Genomic DNA, 23,166 nt, shown 5'->3' with positions numbered 1-23,166 from the left:
GAGACAAAGGACACATCCAACCTGTAGGTAAAAACGAATGTGAACTTGAAACTCGAGGGGGAAAAAAGCTGACGGGCGGTTTCACTTGTGTTTCGCTTTTTCTGAATCCATTCGGCACCCCCTCTGCGAGGGATCTGGCAGCACGTGGTGCACCCCGAGGCACGATGACACTGCAAGCCTACCTGAAAAAGCCGTGTCCTCCACCCGCTCACCAAAAGCCTGCGGTTGGCCCTGTTCACACAGTTCTCTAGGGTACTCACGTGATTGAGAAATTTGCTGTCTCGCGTGGCCCAGCCGATCTGCATGACGCCAGAAGTGACCACAGTGACTTCGTAGTACCACACCCCAGCATCCACGCAGAAGGTGCAACGCACGCTTTCAAAAGAGGAAGCATCACAGCGAGCCTGGCAAAACCAAAGCGGGTCATAGTCTACCATCAATGCCTGGAGACTACCAAAGACAAGTGACCACTCAGAGGTGGAGTCTTTTTCCTTATCAAAGCTTCTGGTGGATGGTCATTTCCTTCTCTGTACATCCCCAGGTACAAAAAGTGCAAAACAGAATGAAGCACACTCTATTTTATGGTTTTATCCCCAAGGAGTTCTAACAGGGTTGAAAGGCCTCAAAGATGGCCACAGGAAGAATTAACGAGGGCTACTGGCTTCTTTTTGAAGTACTTACAGGTATTTACCTTCACAGTGGAATCTTTTACAGATGCATTAACATGGCCTTAACCTGCACTTGTTAGGATGGAGACAGAGAAGGACATTGAAGGGTATAAGACGGGATACCCCAAGATAATCTAAAGCAGAAAACTACGGAGGCGTTTCGCAATACGCAAGATCAAAGAGCTGTCTGCAGCCACTCTTCAAACAGTTCTTTAATCTTGACATGTCTAGTGCCTTAAGGTGCCTTCTTGTACAGAAGCAGCATTCACCAACGTGCACCACAAAATTGGCAACATTTCCAACACACAGGGAAGAGGGGGAACATTAGACAGAATACAACTGGTTATGCAGGGATTTAAAAAGGAAGGGCTTCTTTAGGAAACACTAGTCTTTGTACCTTTAGCTGAATAAAATGGCAGAGATTGAAAACAGACATATTTACATCAAATTTTCTATAGAGAACAAACAATTGCTGGAGGGGAGGTGGGTGGAGGGATGGGTTAAATGGGTGATGGACATTAAGGAGGGCACTGGTTGTGATGAGCACTGGGCGTTGTATGTAAGTGATGCATCACTAAATTATACACCCGAAACTAATATTTACACTGTATGTTAACTGGAATTTAAAGAAAACTTGAAACTACAAAAAAAAAAATCAAATTGTCAAAAAATATTATAGTGCTTACTTACTATGAGTATAGCACGTGTGGGATATAAAAGACTAAGTAATATCCCAAACACCTTCTGTCTGCCAGTTCTACCTCTAAACACTCCTGGAGTATGAAATGAACTTCCATCTATTCTGCAAAAAATTGCTTTTTTGTTCAGAACCAGGGTGTGAAAATGAGACCAAGATTTCTTCCCCCTGAATGTTCCATCCATGAAAGCTTTACCTCCAAGCCATGAGGTGAGATCTTCAGGTACTCGCTGACATCGTTGCTATTCAGCATGGCCCTAATGCTATTCAAGTCCACTTTCTCATAGGTCAGCTGCCTACTGTCTTTTAAAACTGCAAAAGAAAAAGTGGTCATGTTTCTAAGGCAGGCTGTTGTGGGGAAAAAGCTAGTGTCATCACTGGCTGCCATTCTAGTTAAGGGGAGGTGCTCAGAAATGGCAGAATTGGTAGGGAGACTTAAAGACCTTGGCTCTGTTGCTGCACGACCACATGAGGATCAATTAAGCAAAAGTTAGGACAGGCTAGGACAGCACTGTGAGGTTCATGCTTCTGTTCTCTGGATTTGTTATTTTGCACGCAACCAAAGCCAAACTATACTTTCTAAGAACGATTCTTTCACTGGCACCACACAGGCCGTGCACAAAGCAACTCCCCACAGTGCTGTGGCAGGAGCAGGGGGTGCACACGTCCAGCCGTGCTTCTGCACAGTGCTAACTCTGGAGGGGGAGTGAGGATTAGTAGTAGGGGTAGTTTTAGTTCTAGCAACTGTTGAAAGGGAACAAGAAAAGCTGGGAGCAACCCTCCTCATATAGGTAAGACGAGTCTTGAGTTTTGAAGAGCCAAGTTAGGATAAGGAGGACAGTAAAGACAGAGAACTCCAAGTGAGGGAAAGGCCCAGAGGCAGGAATGACTGGGGCCCGCTTATAGGACAGTGAGGAGATAGTTTGTGTCAGAAGAGTTGATTAGACACTGCTATTTTTTAAATTTTATTTTTGAGAGAGAGACAGAGACAGAGAGAACAGGGGAGGGGCAGAGAGAGAGGGAGACATAGAATCTGAAGCAGGTTCTAGGCTCCAAGCTGTTAGCACAGAGCCCAACGTGAGGCTTGAATTCATGAACCGCAAGATCATGACCTAAGCCGAAGTTGGATGCTTAACTGACTGAGCCACCCAGGTGCCCCACTGCTATTTTTTTTAATGTTTACTTTTGAGAAAGAGGGAGAGAGAAAGAGAAAGAGAGAGAGAGAGAGAGAGAGAGAGAGAGAAAGAGAAACAGAGTCTGAGCAGGTGCATGCACGTGGGGGAGGAGTGGAGAGGAAGAGGGAGACAGAGAATCCCAAGCAGGCTCCATGCTATGAGAGCAGAGTCCGATGCTGGGCTCAAACTCATGAACCATGAGATCACGACCTGAGCTGAAATCAAGAGTTAGACGCTTAACTGACTGAGTCACCCAGGCACCCCTAGACACTGCCATTTGATTAATGGCCCTGATGCAGCAAGAAGTAGGGTATCAGTAAAAGTTTGTGAACAGAAAGAGTGCTGGAATTAGAAGCATTCCATATAATTCTTATCTAGAGGGTCCCTAGAATGTTTTTCTGCTAGAATACAGCCAAGCTACAGTATAGGACCTTATAAGGTAAGTGTCACATTCACTATTACAAAATAGTGAATTACAGAATAGTGGTCCTGTGTAAGAAATGGGTTTGGAAGGGGAAACAGGCTTTTTCCTTTTTGGAAGGACAATTGCTACTTACAGAGATTGTCTAAGCTCCACTGGGCACAGAACCCGACTTGACGTTTCAGATAATCAGGATCATCAGCCCAGGACTCCAATGTGACAAGCCGGTCACTAATACTGGATTCAGAGATAGTTAATTTATTTTCACCTGTTTGGGAAGACATAAACCTTGAATTAACCATGAAAAGGTAGGATGATTTGCTGGGCAGGTAAGGGGTGGGAAGGAGTGAGGACAGGCAATTAGAAAACTTGGAAACTAGAATAAGGACATAGCCCAGGAGCCTTGACTACTTTCTGGGAAGTAGCAATCTCATCACTAATGTTTTTTTTCTTTTTTAGGTTTATTTATTTTGCGTCAGAGAGAGAAAGAGAGAAAGTGCAAGTAGGGGAGGGGCAGAGAGAGAGGGAGAGAGAATCCCAAGCAGGCTCAGTGCTGTCAGAGCAGAGTCTGATGCAGGGCTCAATCTCATGAATTGTGAGATCATGACCTGAGCAGAAGTTGGACACTTAACTGACTGATTCACCCAGGCATCCCTCATCATTAACTTTTTAGCTACAAAAAGTCAGTAACCATGGTCATTAAGCTTTGATTCTTAGGTGAGAAACTCTTGGCTTTTGTCCCTGTTATATCTCACTGGCCTTGAAGTGTCTACCCAAATACGGAACGTATACCTGTTTGATGGGGCTCAAAGCATAAGCTCATCCAGTAAGTAATAAAAATAAGATTTTTAACAGCCAGTTCAGAAGATCATTAGTGCAAGAAGTCACTATACCTACTTGTCTGTGCAAACTTTTCCAGCGCAATAAGTGCAAAGAGCATGACTGTGGGGTGGGACTGTAGCTTCTGAAAGACAACAAAAGATAGAGAAACATAAAGCAAAAACATCATTTCCCTGCAGAGGCGGCGAGTTACCAATTTCTTCTTCTTACCCAATATGTGCTTGATTTTTTTGGAGCAATCAGAAGAGTTTTACTCATTTGAGTCCTTAATCCTCTGTTTGCTAATACTGCTAGTAATAAGGAACCAAGACAGAGTCTCATAAAATGTATATTATTTTCTTGAAGCTACTGGGTTCATTTACAGATATGCAAATTTCAGAAGTATTTTGTTAAATGCACTGTGTTATTCCACTTAGTAACATTTATATTAGGGCTTTGTGAAAGAAAACCATGCGGATTCTTACATTGATTTAAGCAAGCCAAACAGAAACCTAGAATTGTAGCTAAGAATGACTTTTATTCAGAAGCCTTAAAGGAACCACACATTACTACCAGGTTCCAAAATTATAAATGATGGAATGAATACCTTATGGCTTAGTTTTCAGTCTGTTCTCTGCAAGGAAATCCACAAATGCTAACGGTAGGTGGGACAGCGCTCTTTAAATTACATTTAACTTCACATCACATGTGTTCATCATTTAAAGAAAAACCTACCTGCTTAACATCACACCTTCTCAGAGCCATCCTTTACCGCAGCTACGTTAGCAGCTTGCAAAGGAGCTCTAGAACATCAGGTGATTCCTACTCACTTCCCTGGGGCTCAAAGGTTCTGCAACTCTCATGCAACCACCAGCATGCCCTGCAGCAAAGCCTGTTCGGCACCCTGCTTCCTGCCATATCCACTCTCAATTCCTCAGTCTGGTTTTTCAGGCCCAGAGCCCTCCCCATCAGGATGTTCAGGCCTGTCCTCCTGTCTCTAAACACTGTCTCCTGAACAGACAATTCTTTGTAATATGCCAGGAGCATGGTCATTTCTATCTCTGAGCTTCTGCTGGTGATGGGCCCTTAGCCAAAACCCATTTTTCCTTCCAGTGTGCACAGTCAAATCCTAACCTATGATGTGACCTAGCTGAGATGCCACCTTCATCTGGAAGCCTGTCTCCCATGGCTCTCCTGGCCCTTACCACCACCATCTTTCACCTCCCCATCACCTTCTCAGTACTCTTACGGCACTTAGTCTGAGAGAGGGGATTTTGCCCTTGATCATGCCCTGTCATAAAACGGAGGCGGTCTTGTCCGAGTAGTTCTGTTCCCCCCGTTAACCAGGAAACTTCTTAAGGGCAAAGGACTGGTTATACTACTTTTGTATCCCCACAGGGCTTGCTTAGCATAGTGGGGTGTGTCTTAGGTACATACCATATAAGTATTGAAAAATAAGGTCTTTCAGATTTTGAAGAAGGCCAATGCTCAGGAGGCCTGCAAAAATAACTTTAACAAATACAGACCAGTCAAGTCTGCAGTCCAGCAGTGTAAGAGATCTGACAGCACAACCTCAGCAAACCTCAAGCTTCACAGACAATAGATCAAGTACTCCACGACAACAGTTATAAGAGCAGTAGCCAGAGGGGGAGGGAAGAAGTGGAGATTTATATGCACTGGCAATCTGACCTGACAGTTTCCTGGCTTGGAATGCCATGTAATTTTGTTTCCGCTGCAGAGGTCCCTACTACCATTTGGCCGACCCTAAGGACACACACACAAAAGCCAATCATAGCAGCTATCTTAGGACTAAATTTAAAACCAGACCAACTCAGCTGCTTTTGCTTGCAATAAATTCCTATCCCGCCCTCATTTTTTTTTTCTTTTTTTTGAACAGGAGGGAATAGATAAACACTCAGGAAACACCTGCAAATAAAATTTATAACTGATTCCATTCTCTGTGCCAGTGGTTAAGCTGGCAATTTTAGAAAAATGCACAGTTGTAGATGACTAAGAATAACTGGCTTTGATGCCTCACTTACCAGACACTGTAGCAAATATTCCAGTATTCCTGGGCTAAGTAAGCCTATACTTGCAGGACCTGGACAAACATAACAAACACAAGATACAATGAAATGGGCCATATTCTTTTTCATCAGTAACTAATAACAGTAAAATTGTTTTTTAGAACTCTTTGACAAGGTACTCTCACGCACAGTGTCTTATTCAAGCCTCCTGCTCTGAGGCAGGGAATAGTACTGTTTCTATTTCACAGCTGAGCAATGGAGCCCACAGTGAAGTCACTCATTCTGGTGCATTTGGGGTGCACATGGCAGAATCAGAGGCAGTACCCACGGGTCCTGATTTGGAATCCATTGTTTCTTCCACCATACAGGATTCTAACTAGCTGAGCTCTTCACCTGCACTTTGATGCTAACTTTCCTAAAGTGGGTAATGTTCATAAACAAGTTAAATATCTGCTTCTCTTCTCAGGAACTACTACAATGACAGTTCCTTTTCTTCTTCTCCTACCTTGTAGGTCTCTATTATCTAGCTAAACTCTATAAAGTGCATAAATGTATATTATCTATTATATGCATAAATATATACCTCCATAATCTTTATTATACTGAATGTAACCTTTTATTCTTAATTTTAAAGCAAATGAGTACAACTTTTTCTTTTAAATGTCTCTCTGGGGGCGCCTGGGTGACTCAGTCAGTTAAGCATCCGACTTCGGCTCAGGTCATGATCTCCCAGTACATGGGTTTGAGCCCCATGTCGGGCTCTGTGCTGACAGCTCGGAGCCTGGAGCCTGCTTCAGATTCTGTGCCCCCCTCTCTCTCTGCCCCTACCCCACTTGTGCTCTCTCTCTCTCAAAAATAAACATTTAAAAATAAATAAATGTCTCTGAAAATCCTCAAAGCTAAATTAGATTGCATTCATCTCTTTGGACTTTGAGTACTTTTTTTCCAGTTAGCTCTTGTCCCTCAGTATTAATTAAATTAAATTAAATTAAATTTTTATTTTATTTCTTTTGAGACACTCCTTTCTGATACAGGTTTGATTAAAGACCTGCAATCTTCTCCATCATGTCAAAAAAACTGAAGATCTTTCTTGGTAGAGGTTTCCAGAGTTACCTGCTAGTTTCTCAGCCAAGCAACCTAGGACTGCAGATGTGTTCCTGTGTTTAGCAGGATGACCTGAGTCCTGGCAAGCTACTTCTCCATTTAAATTGAGAATTTCAGTCAATTTCTGGAGTGCATCCTAAAAACAAAAATGTACAAGGGAATTTGGTAAATATATCATCACTTAGGTTTTTTCCTCCAGGGGAATCATTTGAGACAAAAGCTATAGCCAGTTATGAAATTAACTCAGAATGCACCTACAAAATGATACAATGCACTCAATGATATCAATGTTATTTGATCAACCTGGAAGTTTTCTTACATGAATTGCTAGATTCTACTTCATTCAAAATGTAGGGGCGCCTGGGTGGCTCAGTCGGTTAAGTGTCCGACTTCGGCTCAGGTCATGATCTCACAGTTCGTGAGTTCGAACCCCGCGTTGGGCTCTGCGCTGACAGCTCAGAGCCTGGAGCCTGCTTTAGCTTCTGTGCCTCCCTCTCTCTCTGCCCCTCCCCTGCTCATGCTCTGTCTCTCTCTGTCTCAAAAATAAATAAACATTAAAAAAAAAAATGTACCAGTTGTATTAAAAAAATATGCTGTTTACTCCTGAATCATTAAACAGACTAAATCCACCCAAATGCCAATATGATTGATAATAATAGGGTCTTAGTGATGTTTAAGTAAAAGGTTACTTACATTTTTTTTTTTTTTTTAATCAAGCAAGAACAAAGCTCACCAGAGTTTTTGAGGCAAATTATAACAGAAACCTCTCATAAGCCTAGGTAAAGGTCATTTCATCAGTGACTGGGCCAAAGGCTTTTCTCTTCTGTTCATAAGTTTTTCCATGTTGTGCCCAAATGTCTGAGGCTCAACCAAATGACAGATGCCAGCACCCAAAATTTAAAAAAAAACAACAAAAACCCATTCCATAGAAGATATGGACGAAGGCAATGAAAGTTTGATACTTTTGTTCTATTTAAGGGAAAATCAAGGTCATACCAATCTTTAATATGTTAGAGTAAGACTCACAAGGGCTTTTAGTATAATAGCTTTTTCTCCTAATAGGAAACATTAAAGAAAACCTTTTGTTATGAGGAAATTTGTTTAGAGACAGGTAAGAAAATCAGCTCAGCAATTGAACATCGTCTTCCAACTTCAAGAAGATTGCTGTTTCAAATATAAATGTTTTAATTTTTAACATTTTAAAATTTTAAACCAAAGCTTTATAGTAAGTTAGTGATAGAAAGAGGATGTAGCACTTCATTAGAAATAAAAAAGTTTACATAATGCCCCTCAGTCAATATTGAATGAAACAGACCACAAATGTATAAAGAGGAAATGCATTATATCAAAGGTTCTTTGTAGGCATTTATCCTGTGTTTAAGCATAGGTGACAGTTTCATTAAAGAGAAGTATTAACTTACTTTAGTGGGCAATGGACATTCATCTAGTAACAATGTTATAACAGCTGGTCCCAGTGGATCTTCCAATGGAATAACTCTAATTAAAGACTGGACAACATCCAACCATCCTTCATCTAAGAGCAAATCAATAAGATTATATGGTAGAGCCACTATTTCTAAAATGTGAAAATATATCACTTATAACACAAGGTGACTTTATATTAAAATAGAAACACTTTTGGCTTTCATCTTGTAGCTTTTAAGCAGTTAACATTTAGCATAGACAATCATTAATTGTAGTCATCACGGTAGAACCAAAGATTCTTAATTTGCAGGAGCCTGGTGATTTGGGGGCATCTTTATTTGGAGAGAATTGAAGCTATGATCCTGGGTTCTCAAATTATAATTAAAATAGTTTTCAGCATCTTGTTTATAACATAGGAGCGTACTGAGAAGATTAAATATCTGAAGCAGTTGGCTCTACTTTCAGAATGATACTTAGGAAATTAAGGGCCAAAAAACTACCCTTCCCATTCTGGAAGAGTTTTGGTCAAAGATCTGTCAATGCTCCCCCAAGTTCTCTTTTAATAATTTAGGTGAAATAAAACCATTGCTGAGAGGTGCAGCTACATATTCAGGATGCAATATATAGTGATTATTAATTTTTACCTTTGGATAGGAAAACTTCTGCACATGTAAGGCTTTTAATGGTCATGTGTATTAAGTACTTTTGGAATCTTTTATTTAAAATAAAGTGGTCATATTTTCCATAATTATGAATTCATTAGAAAATATTTTTTTAAAAATTTGAAAAATACCTGTTTCTGCCATTTCGTGCAATGTAATCATTGAATAGGGAGGTTCCTGATCACTGAAAAACAAATAGTCAACACATCAAACTTGAAGAAATAAGAAATGACAATTCCAAATAAAAATTCAAACTGACAGTGTGGTATAGAAAGAGAAAGAAGAAATGAACATGGAAGGTTGTGGAGAAAGAGATGGAAGAGACAACTGGAGATACATGCTGTGAGGACAAATATACACCACATGTGTTCATTTTCAAGACCAAGACCATCATCTGTGATGGCCCACAAATAAAAGGGGCGGGAGGGCATAGGCACGGACCACCACATGGCCTGGAGCAAAAGCATGGGACTAGAACTGGAGACCACAGAACTACTCAGCTTTCTCTAGAGGACCAATGCCAACCAAGATGAGCTAGGGAGGCCCAAATCATCTTCCTCCAACTTACCTCAAAGAAACACCAGGAAGGGAGATTACAATCTCAACTGAGGATTTATGGAAGAAAGCGCCTACATAAACGTCTTCATTTTTAAGTGTTCTTCTGGGAGATAACACTATTTGCTTAAGTTTCATAAAATGGCAGAAGAAAAAGAAACCAAACTTAATCAAGGAGATATTTAATATTGTAGATGATGCTCTAAAATGGCATTATAAACTGTAATTTAGTGGGTTTTCAATCTGTGATCCCAGGAATCTTAAGGAAGTGCTTTAGGGGAACTTCACTAATGAACGAAATATTTTCCATCAAACAATGATAAATCTAATTACTTAGATCTAATTCAGGTTTATTTACATATCGTGGCTCTCTGCTTTACTATGAAGAAACCTGTAAAAACTATTGTTTTCAATCATTTAATCCTCAGAATACTCTTATGATATGGAAATTATTAAGTTAATTTCAGGTACTCATTAGGTACTGGTTATCTGACATACCCTGTACCTTTCCATAACAAGGGAAAATTATCATTTAGAAGATTTGCCTTAGCGGCACCTGGGTGGCTCAGTTCCTTAAGCATCAGACCCTTGATTTCAGCTCAGGTAATGATCTCATGGTTTGTGAGATCTAGCCCTGCATGGGGCTCTGAGCTGACAGCATGGAGCTTGGGATTCTCTCTCTCCCTCTCTCTGCCCCTCCCCTGAATGCGCACACACACACTCTCTTTCTCAATCTCTCTCAGAAGAAATAACAAATAACCATTCAAAAGATTTGTCTTAAATGATGTAGCTGACCAATTACAAATATTTCCGGAGAGCAATCTGGCAATAATGAAATTAAATGTCCCAACAATGCCAGAGAAACTATTAACACAGGTAATAGATGTGTAGGAGATTATTTGTCATGATGCTATTTGTAGGAACAAAATTTGGAATCAATGTAAGTGACCATCACCAGATAACAGGATAACAAAATAGCAGACTTTCAAACATACAAAGGAATAATCTGCAGGACTCAGAAGCAGTTGTAGCTTGATACACAGCAACATAGGTCTCAAATAATGTTGACAGAAGTTAAAAACAAAGATTTATGTATCACTTATGTAAGTTTTTAAAATCACACACAAAATACTATTATAAACTTCCTATAGAGACACAAACATACATATGGCAGGCAGATTGGAAGAAAATAACCTTAAATTCACGAGAATGGTTACCCATTGATATTTGGTTAGTGGGTCAGGCAAAGGAGACAACAGGATTAGGGAAAAAGGAAAGAATAATAAAAATGTGGTAGAGTCAGTGACCAATGAGGACTACAACACCTCGATTCTACACAGATGCACTTTAAGGACACACACACACATCCTTACATTCAAAAAACAAGATAAACTTCTCTGTGGAACAGAAATGCAGCAGAAATTCCTGGTGGGACGCAGGAGCTAAAGCTGCAGGACAATGGGGCTCACTGTCTGGAACTAGACAGAGGTGACCAGAAGCTCTATGCCTGCAGGGTAGGTAATGGGGACCAAAACCACACCTGTGCAAGGGATGGAACAGACTCAGGAAGTGAAGCTCAGATGGGGTTCCCCTCTCAGTGAAAGAAGTTGGAAGAAAGTTAGGAATGACAATCTGACCTACAACTGATATCAAGCTGCAAGTCTCCAGTGACAGAAAAGGCAAAGAAAGCCATGTAGCAGGACTCAGGCTATGGGAACGCAGACCTGCCAGTTTTAGGTTAAGTCGTAGACTGAAGGTAGATGGAGATAACAGCAAAAATGACAGGAAGAGAGACAGAATGACAGAGAGGAAGACAGAACACACACACACACACACACACACACACAGTGAGGAAAAAACTTCCATCAGGAGGAGTCTGTAACTTAAAGTCCCAAACTATATGAGAATAATATTAATACCACTGACAATTTGAGGATAAAGTCACTACCAAAAAAAAAAAAATGCAAATAAGAGAACTTCAAAACAACTTTAAGTATATTTAAAGTGTGTTTCCTATATAAGCCTCTCACTACAGCTTTAGAAACTGCTCCCCTCTCTCAGATCAACATCATCCTTTCCTAAGTAACAAGCAGAATGAGGGGAACAATCAATACCAATTATTCTAGAATTGTGACATCTGCATACATCCTTTTAGGTATATTCTTACCAAGTCCATCAGTCCTATCTTCCACGGTTAGTTTTAACAGCCTTATAAACTTTATAGGTATGAAATTCTTCTCCTTTAGTAGTTTCTGAAAAACAAGCTACAGTGACTATGTTTGTAACTGTCTGAACGCTGTTTGGCCATTAGCTTCTCGAACAGGTCCCGTCACACTTGCTCTACATCTGCCTTATTTGCTCATTCTCAGAAGAGTTCTAGCTATAATTTGGTATAAGCAGGTTTACGGTAAAGATGACCCTATTACTCAAATGTACGCTATTTGCCTCAGGTTAGTGAATTAGTTGCTTCATCAACAAGTTCACTTATAATGTGTAATATTTTCTAAAAGATTGGAGATAAATCTCCTACTCTGCTTCCATACTGTCTTAATCACTTTCTTAAAAAATACGGCAAAGCCTATTCTGTACTTCTCGAATGGGCTTAAATAACACTGCTTGTGGTTTCCTTATTTGGGAAGGGAAACTTTTCATTATAATTTTATAGTATGTTTTAAATGTCACCATGCAGAGAGGCACCTGGGTGGCTCAATCAGTTAAGCGTCGACTCTTGATTTCAGCTCAGGTCATGACCTCACAGGGTTGTGAGATGGAGCCTTGTGTGTGTGCACCCCACCCCCACCCCCCAGGTGCAGGTCTACTTAAGATTCTCTCTCCCTGTGCTCCTGCCCTGCTCACGCGCTTGCATGTGCTGTCTCTCAAAAACAACACAAAACAAACAAAAAAAAACAGGCACCATGAAAAAACTTTAAATAACAGTTTCTACCTTCTTGACTGAGTTTGAGGGATGTAAATGGCATAGATTTCTATTCAATAAATATTTTCTACAAACATATGAGCATTAAAATTCATAAAATTAACAACAAAACAAGAGGTGTTGGTGAGGATGCAGAGAAAGGGAAACCCTCTTGCACTGCTGGTGGGAATGCAAACTGATGCAGCCGCTCTGGAAAGAAGTGTGGAGATTCCTCAAAAAAACTAAAAACAGAACTATGACCCAGCAATTGCACTATTAGGTATTTACCTAAAGGATACAAAAATACAGATTCCAAGGGGGTACGTGCAACCCAATGCTTCTAGCAGCATTATCAACAATAGCCAAATTATGGAGACAGCCCAAATGTCCCTTGACTGTTGAATGAATAAAGATGTATATATACAATGGAATATTGCTCAGCCATCAAAAATAATAATCTTGCCACTTGCAATGACGTGGATGGAGCTAGAATATATTATGCTAAGTGAAGAAAGTCAATCAGAGAAAGAAAAATACATGATTTCACTCATATGTGTAATATAAGAAATAAAACAGATGGATATATAGGAAGGGCAGGGAAAGAGAAGAGAGGGAAACAAACTACAAGAGACTCTTAACTGACAGAGAACACACTGAGGGTTGATGAAGGGAGGTGGGTGGGAGACGGGCTAGATGGGTGGTGAGTATTAAGAAGGGCAGTTGTGATGAGCACGGGGTGTTGAATGTGAATGATGAATCACTGAATTCTACCTCTGAAACCAATGTTGTACTGTATATTAACTACAATATAAGTAATTTAAAAAAAGAAATAAAAAGAGTCTATCCACAGTATAAACAAAATTGAGTCAGATATCAGAACTGCTTCAAAGGCTGGTATTAATGTTAGGAAGACCTTTCCGAATTGGTTATGGAGAAGATTTGTAAGAACCTCCTTTCCCCGGCCTGTTCTACAGCAGATATTAAGATGTACAAACTAAATTTATTTCTATGAGGGAAAAAATTCCCCTCAGAATAATATGCACAGGTATACCTTGCTTAACGCTATAATTTTGAGGAATTAAAACTAGGTTTTATAAAAGTGATTATCAAATATTTAGATACTTAAATTTACTAGCAGAGCCTGAGGCAAAAAGAACCCAGATATAACTTTAAAAAAAAGTTGGGGCACCTGGGTGGCTCGGTTGAATGTCTGGCTCCTCTTGATTTCAGCTCAGCTCATGATCTCGAAGTTCATGGGATCGAGCCCTGTGTCAGGCTCTGTGCTGACAGTGTGGAGCCTGCTTGGGATTCTCTCTCTCTCTCTCTCTCTCTCTCTCTCTCTTTCTCTTTCTCTCTCTCTGCTCTTCCCCCCTGCTTGTGCTCCCTCTCTCTCTCTCAAAATAAATAAGCATTAAAAAAAAATACTATCATCTACTGAGTGATTGTTACGTGTAAGGCACTATTCTAGAAGCTTTACATATATTATGATAATCTCTGTAAGAAAGACATAATTTCCCTCTTATAGATGAGGAACCTGAGGCTTAGAGAATTAATTCACCCACTATTATGTAGCTAGTCAAGGGGCTGGGCCGAAATTTGAAACTTGGTTGATCATGGTTCTAAAACTTTTGCTCCTAACTACTGAACTGCAGTTAAGTTAAAATATTTTTTCAACTTGAACAATGTTCTTTCATTTCACTGTTATTCAATCTGGGATTTCATACATATAGTTAGACAAAGCAGGGGAGAAACAAAACACGTACAGGTGTGCCCTGCAGTTTCAATTTACAAGCTTCCCAAATGGATCTAAGATGGCCAAATAAGGGATACAAAAAGAGAGGAGGACGAACGCTTTCCTTGATCTCTGTCCCTACATCGCCAACAGAAAGTGCACACAGCCATGCTCTCAGAAAAATAACTCATCTTGAATCTCTGGTCTGTGGCGTAGATAGGCAAGCAAGATAAGAATCAGTCTTTGTGAAACCATTTCCTATTGTAGCTTGCAACACAAACTCGCTCCCTATTTACTACATTCCCTAATAAAGATCATAGCTTTGTGTTTTCTGCTATTGAAATGTTTAGATACTTCCAAACAGGAGTAGATGTTAGCAAGTAAAAATATCAAAGCTTATAATTTACTCTGCCATCAGAGGAGAAATAAAATATTCTCCCTTGCCTTATGAGCTCAAGGCTTGGTGAAGAGATCCTAATGAAGTGAAGGAGTCAAAGGTTATGGTTCCTATAGAACGCTGTCATCTCATAGGAGGTGGCGAGGAGTCAGATACTTACTTGTCTACAAGAGTCCGTATGACTGCTAGTGTGTCCAGCACTAGTCCATCTACATTTTGTTTCTTTCTCCTTGGCTCATGTGGTCCTCGGCCCCTCCTTGGTGGCCGAACAGGGTCCCGGGGTTGGCTCCTCATGTCAGCAGTGGGTACTGCACTGTTCTCGGCTTGTTGCTGCTGGGTGTCAACACTATCTTCCGCTCCACTGTCATCTCGGCAGATACAGGAATTACCCATGGTAGCAGTGGCACCTCTAGTCCCCAGGAAGTGGGCTATGTGCTCCTCAAGAGTCAACAGCAGACCCTGGCCAAGGCTTCTGCTCACTAAGAACACGGCCCAACCAAAGACAATCATTTAGATAGTTTTCAGTTTTCCAAGTACTGTTTTCATAATCTGGAGTGGAGGAACTTGCATTCTATTTGTTTTTAACAAACGAATATGGAAGAAAGTTGCAGAACCGATCTCCAACATTATCAATTACAGGGAATCTGGGTCATCCAGTGGCAGTTCTAAAAGAGAAGAAAAGAAAAATGCATCAAAGATTCTTGGTCATTTAATTACTCACAGTTTCTAAGTTTGATTTTATAGGCATAGGATTATAGTGGGAAATCATCTCTGGTTATTTTTATAGGTTTCCGACACAAAGAGGTACCTTTACATAAGGGAATTACAATCAAGAACTTCTTTTTAGCATTACAACATAAAGTTGATTGCTAAACCATATCCTTGTAAACCACACAAATTACCACTGATTTTCCCCCCCAAAATCCATATGCATGGTTCTACCTATGCAGAAATACATTAGAAGAATGTGTGCCGTTGTTGCAAAGACTCCTTTAATGGATTAAAAAAAAAAAAAAGAACTGTTTCCTTTTTAAATTTAAATGTATGAGAAAAGTTAATATTTCAAATAAACTATCTAATTACAGATGCTTATTGTTAAAAAAAAGTTATGATACAAATATGCTAGCACCCACTTGATATCAAGGAGAATAAAGAGTAGAGTGTTTCACTTGAATGCAATCACCAAACTGTACACTTTCCCATTTGGAGGCACTCTTGAGAATTTACAGAAATCATACAAGCAGTTACAAAGTTTTTCTGTTATGTCAGCAAGACTGTTTGGAGAGAGGCAAATATACATTACAAAGTTACATTTTCACAACGATGAGTTTTTTGTACAATATGTCTGCTGCTACTAAGTTAAGAAAGAGCACACCCATGATCTTTGTCTAAAAATACTGACTAGGCACCCTATGCCTACACCATGCTGGCACTGGGAGAATAAAAATGAACAAGGCACAGTCCCTGCCCTCCAGGAATTCATGGATGGCAATTCTCATCCCATACAGTCTGGTCATCAACAAAAACCTAATGATAGAACCACCTCCTCATTAAACTAAGAAAATCTGGTTAGGTCTAGAAAGGATTTGGAAGAAGAAAACAGAAGTGGGAGGGGGTTGGCAATAGAAAGTAAAAAATCATGCCAAGACCCAGAGACAAGACCCATAAGGACAAAATGGACATATAAGGAATAGAGACTAGTGTGTACTCTCAACATTTGGTTATTTACAATTAAATCTGTGTATATTGAGCACTGGCTCAGGAATAGCTATAAATAAAATGTGTTAATTCAATGGAGCAAGAGAAAAGCAAGAGAAAAATTAACTCCATTATTGGGACAGATTTGCAGCAAATTCTTTTAAATATTTGCCTAGTTTAATTACTCTTCATGGGGGAAAACTAAAGGAAAGGAGATGGAGATAGAAGATAGATGGAGATAGAAAGCCTTTACTCATACATATAATAATCTAATATAACCCATAGAGGGAGGGACAACAGAAGGAAGAGGAGGGAGGGATGGGAAGAAAGAAGAGAGTTAACAGACAGTATCTCTCTCCAGACTAGCAAGATAGCAATGGCTGAGCCAAGTAATACCATAGGTATTTTGGTTCTCCCCAGTCAGGCTGTCTTTAAAATTTGGATGTTATACTTAAAAGGATGTGACTGAAGTATAGGTAGGAGCATGAGACAAGGACTCTGCTGGAAACAGCTTCTTAAAAGAGAATCAACAAAGAGTTGAATACCATTCCCATTACTGCAGGGACCATGGTATACATACAATTCCCCTCAGAGAGTAGATAATTAAGAGCTCTCAATGCTTAAAAGGACAAGAGACAAATCAGAAATAAGGCTTTAAAAGGGTCCCTGCTATAAATTTCTATTGATCTTATAAACTATGCTGCTAAGACCAAAAAGTAACATATTTAAGAAGCAGTGCTCCAGCCCTTCTCACAGAAATTTCAGAGAAGACACTGTTGGAACAATTCAGACGAAGCGGGTAAAGAACCCAACGTTTTCTGATAGGTCTGCCCAGTTGATATGCCACTAGAGCACTCCCATGAAATATCAAAGAATTATATTAAAAGTTTTTTATCTGTTAACTTTTTAATGCTTACTTATTTTTGAGAGAGAGAAAGAGAGAGAGCACGAGCATGAGCAAGCAGGAGTGGGGGAGAGGCAGAGAGACGGAGACAGAATCTGAAGCAGGCTCCAGGCTCTGAGCTGTCAGCACAGAGCCCGATATGGGGCTCGAGCCCATGAACCATGAGATCATGACCTGAGCTGAAGTCGGACACTTCACCAACTGAGCCATCCAGGCACCCCATCTGTTAACTTTTTAAAACAAAAGATGGATGCACTTTCATTTTAAGACTGAAATGCTGCATACAGTCTACAGAAAAGTGAAAGCCTCTCTTCTGCATAGTCCATTCCTTTCCCAGAGGTAACCCCTGCTGAAAGCTTCATGTGTCTGTTTGCACACTACTATACTTAAAAACAACAACTATTTTTTAAGAGAGAGGCCACAAGTGAGCAAAGGGCTGGGATGGGGGGCAGGGAGAGAAAAAAATATCCCATGAGGGGCAGAGGAGAAAGGGAAAGAGAAGTGGGGTTCACCTGAAGTGGGGCTCGTGCTCACTCGATGTGGGGCTTTACCTCACCCAAAGCAGGGCTCGAACTCGAGAACATGAGATCAAGATGTGAGCTGAAGTCAAATGCTTAACCAACTGAGCCACCCGGGTGCACCCCCCCCCCGCCAATTTTTTAACTTAAATAGGATGATGCCATAAACATCTGAGGTTTGCTTTTTTTCTTCTTAACAATACATTTTTTTGTTTATTTGAGAAAGAGAGCATGAGTGGGGGAGGGGCAGAGAGAAGGAGAGAGAATCCCAAGGAGGCTCCATGCTGTCAGCACAGAGCCTGATGCAGGGCTTGATCTCATGAATGGGGGAGATGACCTGAGCTGAGATCAGGAGTTGGATGCTTAACCAACTGAGCCACCCAGGCACACCAACAGCACATCTTTCTATACCAGTATATCTAAAACTACTCCTCATCCCAGTTAAGTCTGTATCAAAATCCATACTCTGGATTGTCATAGTTTCTTACCCACTAGGCCATAAAAATCTGTGTCTAAACCAACTAATACTTCGGGGACGGTAGTGGGAGTGGTCCAGGATTCAATACAAGGGAACTCTATTTGGTAATGCTTCATTTCCTGGCCAAGTGCTCTCTTACCCTGAACTGCTCCGTGGTGTTGGGGTTACTGGAGCAGAGGGAATTCTACTGGCTTCTCTAAAGCTCCTGAGCCTTTCCAGATGATCAATATGGAAGTTGGGATAGGCGTGTCATGTAAATAAGATTCAGTCCATTCAGACACATTAAATTGGGGAATGCATAACTGTGGAAGGAAGACCAATCAGGCATTTTAAAAAACTGGTAATGATTTGAGAATGTCAGTTGAGATTAAGTCTCAGAAAAAGTGTTGGGAGAGAACAGAGAATCCTACAATTACAGTTTAATGCCATCACTTGTAAAGCTATTTAGATTAACAAGAAATGATGGGAATGCTTCTGAGAAATACAGTGGGTTAAAAAAAAAAAAAAAGCTTGTTGAATCTCAAAGTCTTAAACTTCATTCTATCCAAAAATGTTTTGCTAAACTGGATATAGAATAATTAATCTATGCAGATTTCCTTTTAGTACTGTTCTAAAGTAAAGGGAAGATATCCAGTACCTATAGGTATTTATAAAAATCTGACTAAATTTGGAGGAAGATGACAAGAATTCAGTGAGCTTTTGCTTATTTTCATACTGAACTCAAGTGTAGTTCAGGTCAAGTTCTTCCAAAGGAGTCATTTTCCCCAAATGACCCCAAAATGATGCCAACTACAAAATCTGTCATAGGAGGAAATGGGAGTAAAAAAATAAAGTTTTCAAATATTTTAAAATTAAAGACTTTCTCTTTAATTAAAGACCAGGTGTAAAGAAGAGGCTAATTAGGTGGGGGAAATCATAAACAGACAAGAAAAAAAAAGAGCTGGTATCTTTAAAAAACTTCTGAAATGAACATACAGAGAATCTTTAAGGGTCACATCTAAAGGCAGGGGACATAAGTGAACAAAGGGTATGATCTTTTAGATTTATTCAGTACTAAAGAACATATAGGTTTTATCAGGAAATCATTGCCACTTGTTATACTTCTCTCACAGAACAAATTGTGAATACTTTAGGCAAAAGACGAGGTAATGAAGTTAAACAATTACACTTTACACAGCTTTGTTTTATCTCATTCCAAAAATCATTATGTGGTCCTCTTCCGAAGGACCATTGTTTTAAGACAGTAACACTCAGCCTACAGATCTTATACAGGATGCCAGAGGCCACCTCCAGTACAGGGTACGGGGCTTTGCAGTCAGAAAGACTGGGCGCAGGTCCCAGCTCTGCAATATTTACAGCTATGCATTCTAAGTACCCTGACTATTGACACACTTTAAAACATGGAGATAATAATAGTTCTTACACAGTACTACTGTGAGGATTAAATGGAATAGTGCATGTAAAACATGTCGCACAGAGCCTTACACTTACACTGGATCCAAAAATGCAAGATGTTATTATAAAATGAGTGACTAAATAATCTGGGATGTGGGGACTCTGGAGTAAGACCTGATTTAAGAGCACTAAGAAGGGCGCCTGGGTGGCTCAGTCGGTTGAGTGTCCAACTTCGGCTCAGGTCACGATCTCACGGTTCGTGGTTTTGAGCCCTGCGTCGGGCTCTGTGCTGACAGTTCAGAGCCTGGAGTCTGCTTCAGGTTCTGTGTCTCCCTCTCTTTCTGCCCCTCCCCTGCTCTCCCTCTGTCTTTCTCTCTCTCCGTCAAAAGTAAATAAACATTAAAAATTTAAAAAAAAAAAGAGCACTAAGATAACTGTGGGGCACTTGGGTGGTTCAGTCAGCTGAGTATCCAATTTTTGATTTCAGCTCAGGTGATGATCACAGTTTGTGGGTTCAAGCCTGGCGTGGGGTTCTGCGCTGACAGTGCAGAGCCTGCTTGGGATCCTCTTTCTCTGCCCTCCCCTCTCTTTCGAGATAAACTTTAAACAAAGAAACAAACAGCACTAAGATAACCAAAGAAGTTATCTTTTATAGTTATCATCTACCCTGTACTAAAATAATTTTTACTTATCCATACTTTTAGACAAAGAACCTTAGAAGGGATTGTAGCTTAATCATCCCAAAGGCAATGTCCATTAGAATTGCTTAAGTACTTCTTAAAATGCAAATTCCTGGTTCCACTCCAAATCACCAGCATCAGAATTTCTAGGATGTGACCCAAGCAACTATTTTCTTCAAATTCTCCAGTTGATTCTGATGGTGGTCAGGTTTGGAAATCACTGTGCTATAGAACCTAACACAGAAATGTGTCACAATAGGTAGGACCTACTAACTGGATGAAGGAACAAATTGAAACACTACAGAGTGATTCTTCTGAGGTCAAAAAAGTTAATCTCCCTTTCCAGAAAAATGAACTGATACTATCTTTGAACTTAGCCTTCTGGAGAAGGCAGCCAAAAAAGGCATTAGAGTACAGTTACATTCATTAATGATTATATACAGTACATATTGACATAATGAATAAAATAGCTCCCTATTTTTCCCAACAGACCCACCCTATGAAGCATCATGAATCGAGATGGTACCCTGCTGATGGGTAATGTCATTCAATGGTTGACAGACTGAATGAAATGGAAAATGAATAAGAATAGAGATTATGTAAAGGCAAAACATCTCAAATACCTATATACTTCCACATAACTTTGATGACTACTTAGCATTAGATGGTTGGCTCGATTTTGAGAACAAAAAAAGCTAGTCACATAATTTAAATATACACAAGGACTAGATCTGTGGCTGTAGCAGTCATCAACTGACGTGGCAACCACCAACTGATTAAATTATAATGATGCCACTGGATGCCATTGCTTAGTAGAGACACTTTTTACCATCTAAATGATAATGCGTTTTAAATCATTATACTGTTCATAGCCATTTTGCTGCAAGTGCATAATTATAAAACATTTCCTTTTACAAAATAAAGTAACAACTATTCTTTCCATTTCTATGTCATTTATGATTTATTAGATTTTTACATTTTATTTACTTTAGCGCTGCTCTGAAAGGGAAAAAGAAATCAAACTTGGGCTCTCAGAAAGTTCAGTGTTAAGGCAGTGAGGTCTGGTACTCAAAACACAGACCTCCACCATCATAAACTATCCACCACAGAGACATGTGGCCAACTGATCTAACTCTGTCTGACGATGGTCCAGGAATCAATGATTCATCTCTTCAAATATTTGCTTGCATTCAATCATAATAAAGCTCAGTGACATTAAGAATACTTTCTTTTCTCTGAAAATAAGACTTCAGGATTATGCTGCCAAGAAGGGAGAAGCTGGTTAAATGAATGGCTATAGGAAGAAAAAACACACTTTGGGCATGAAATTACCATTGCTGTCATCTTCACCTCATCATTCCAAAACAGTGTTCCAGGATGCAGTAATTTTTTCCAAGCCACTCCCCAATTCTCAAAGACTAAATCCTATAGCATGAAGAGTAACAACATGTAATACATTGAAAATTTGAATGGTTTTCTTTCATTAGATCAAGTTTTGGATTTTATCCTAAGATAGTGAATATGCATAGGACCAGGGATAGCGTCCAGTGTCATGTTTAATGCGCCCTCGACATTTTATTATAGACAGCTTCAAACATACAGAAAAGTTGAATTTTACAGTGAACACCTACATACCCACCATCTACATTCTAACAATAACATTTTACTATACTTGCTTTATCACACACCTATCCTCAATCCATCTGTTTTTGATGCATTTCAAAGTAAATCACAGGTATTAGTATACTGGCTCCCTAAATAATTCAGCATGTATATCACTAACTGGCCTTCAATATGTTTTCAGAGGTTAAACCTACACATAATGAAAGATACAAGTCTTAAGAATATACGTGCCAAGTTTTGTCAAATGCATACACCTGTGTAACTCAAAGGTAGACAACCTTACTCAAATATTTTTGTTTTTAAAATATTCTACAGAACAGCCCAAAGACCATAACTTTTTTTTTTTTGAAGACTGTGTCTAAATGGGGAAAAGTTGGAGGTCAACAAGGTTATTTAGTTGTACAATAAGTAGATAAGAAAAGTGTATTATATGTCAAGAGTATACTTACAAGTTGAAACAGAAACCACCTAAAGACATTTTAACAAGAGTGTTTTTCTCTAGACTCAAAAGCATCTGATATTCTGTGGTGGGGGTGGGGGTGAGGGGGGAAGATTGTGAAATATTTGGTTGGGACTTCACTTTTCCCCCAAAAGGAAAAGCAGCTCTGGTAAGATAGTTTTACATGTCAACCAGGTGTCCAAAACTATCTGCATTAGTGCTGGCCACTTGAAGTTTAAGCCAGATAGGGTACTATTATCCCAGAGATCATAACTAACCTTCACATTGTCCGAGAAAAGCACTGGGTAATTTTCATACTTCTGTTATGCACAGAGGTTAGTTAGAGAAAGTACAACTTTGGGAGGAAAAGTAGTTAATTTTTCTGGTTGAATTGGTAGAGAAGGAGTAGCTGGAAAAAGCTTCTAAAACGTTGGGAACTTTTTAACTCAGTAGCAGTGGTGGCTGTGGTCAGGTGAGATTTTTTAGCAGAATAAATTATAGAAGATAGCCCTGACCTGAAACAGTACAAAGGAGAAGAGTCAAATCCTTTTAATATTCAAAAATTGTAACAAGAAATAAAATGTAGGGCTGGGATAGAGTAAGGAATTTCCAGAAGCAAATAATAGTAAAAAAGGACAAGTAAATAATACTTGCCTGGTCTCAAGAATTGAAAATTTTGCCTTGAATCCAAAACGGAAATGCTAAGGAAGAACTGAGGTAAGCGCTAATGATGGCTACAGTACGGAGGGGAAAACCACACGTAATACGCCACACTATTGGGGATTTATCCCCCCTGGGAGACCAAATAACAGGAAGTCATATAGATCTGTTACTC

General features: G+C 39.7%; 1 protein-coding gene across 3 annotated transcripts in view; it reads right to left on the bottom strand.

Annotated features, from left to right (window-relative positions):
- The window catches only part of RSPRY1 (ring finger and SPRY domain containing 1), a 43,437-nt gene that overhangs the window by 15,711 nt on the left and 4,560 nt on the right, over positions 1 to 23,166 (bottom strand). For 2 of the 3 annotated variants that reach the window (XM_047078460.1, XM_047078461.1), the window contains exons 2-10: positions 14,757 to 15,261; positions 9,130 to 9,182; positions 8,333 to 8,445; positions 6,921 to 7,047; positions 5,823 to 5,881; positions 3,859 to 3,925; positions 3,098 to 3,229; positions 1,562 to 1,677; positions 261 to 404 (exon numbers count right to left, since the gene is read on the bottom strand). In XM_047078460.1, the coding sequence (XP_046934416.1) occupies positions 261 to 404; positions 1,562 to 1,677; positions 3,098 to 3,229; positions 3,859 to 3,925; positions 5,823 to 5,881; positions 6,921 to 7,047; positions 8,333 to 8,445; positions 9,130 to 9,182; positions 14,757 to 15,106 (1,161 nt within the window). In that variant the 5' untranslated portion in view covers positions 15,107 to 15,261. Of the gene's footprint in view, positions 1 to 260; positions 405 to 1,561; positions 1,678 to 3,097; positions 3,230 to 3,858; positions 3,926 to 5,822; positions 5,882 to 6,920; positions 7,048 to 8,332; positions 8,446 to 9,129; positions 9,183 to 14,756; positions 15,262 to 15,729; positions 15,856 to 23,166 lie in introns of those variants that run through there. The other variant, XM_047078462.1, reaches the window with a different exon arrangement.

Source organism: Lynx rufus, unplaced genomic scaffold (genome assembly GCF_022079265.1).
Source record: "Lynx rufus isolate CCGP_SWC_20201006 ecotype Redwood Valley unplaced genomic scaffold, mLynRuf1.p SCAF_16, whole genome shotgun sequence".
NCBI lineage: Eukaryota > Metazoa > Chordata > Mammalia > Carnivora > Felidae > Lynx > Lynx rufus.
Note: the sequence above shows the minus strand (reverse complement) of the source record. Positions and strands in the feature narration are given on the sequence as shown.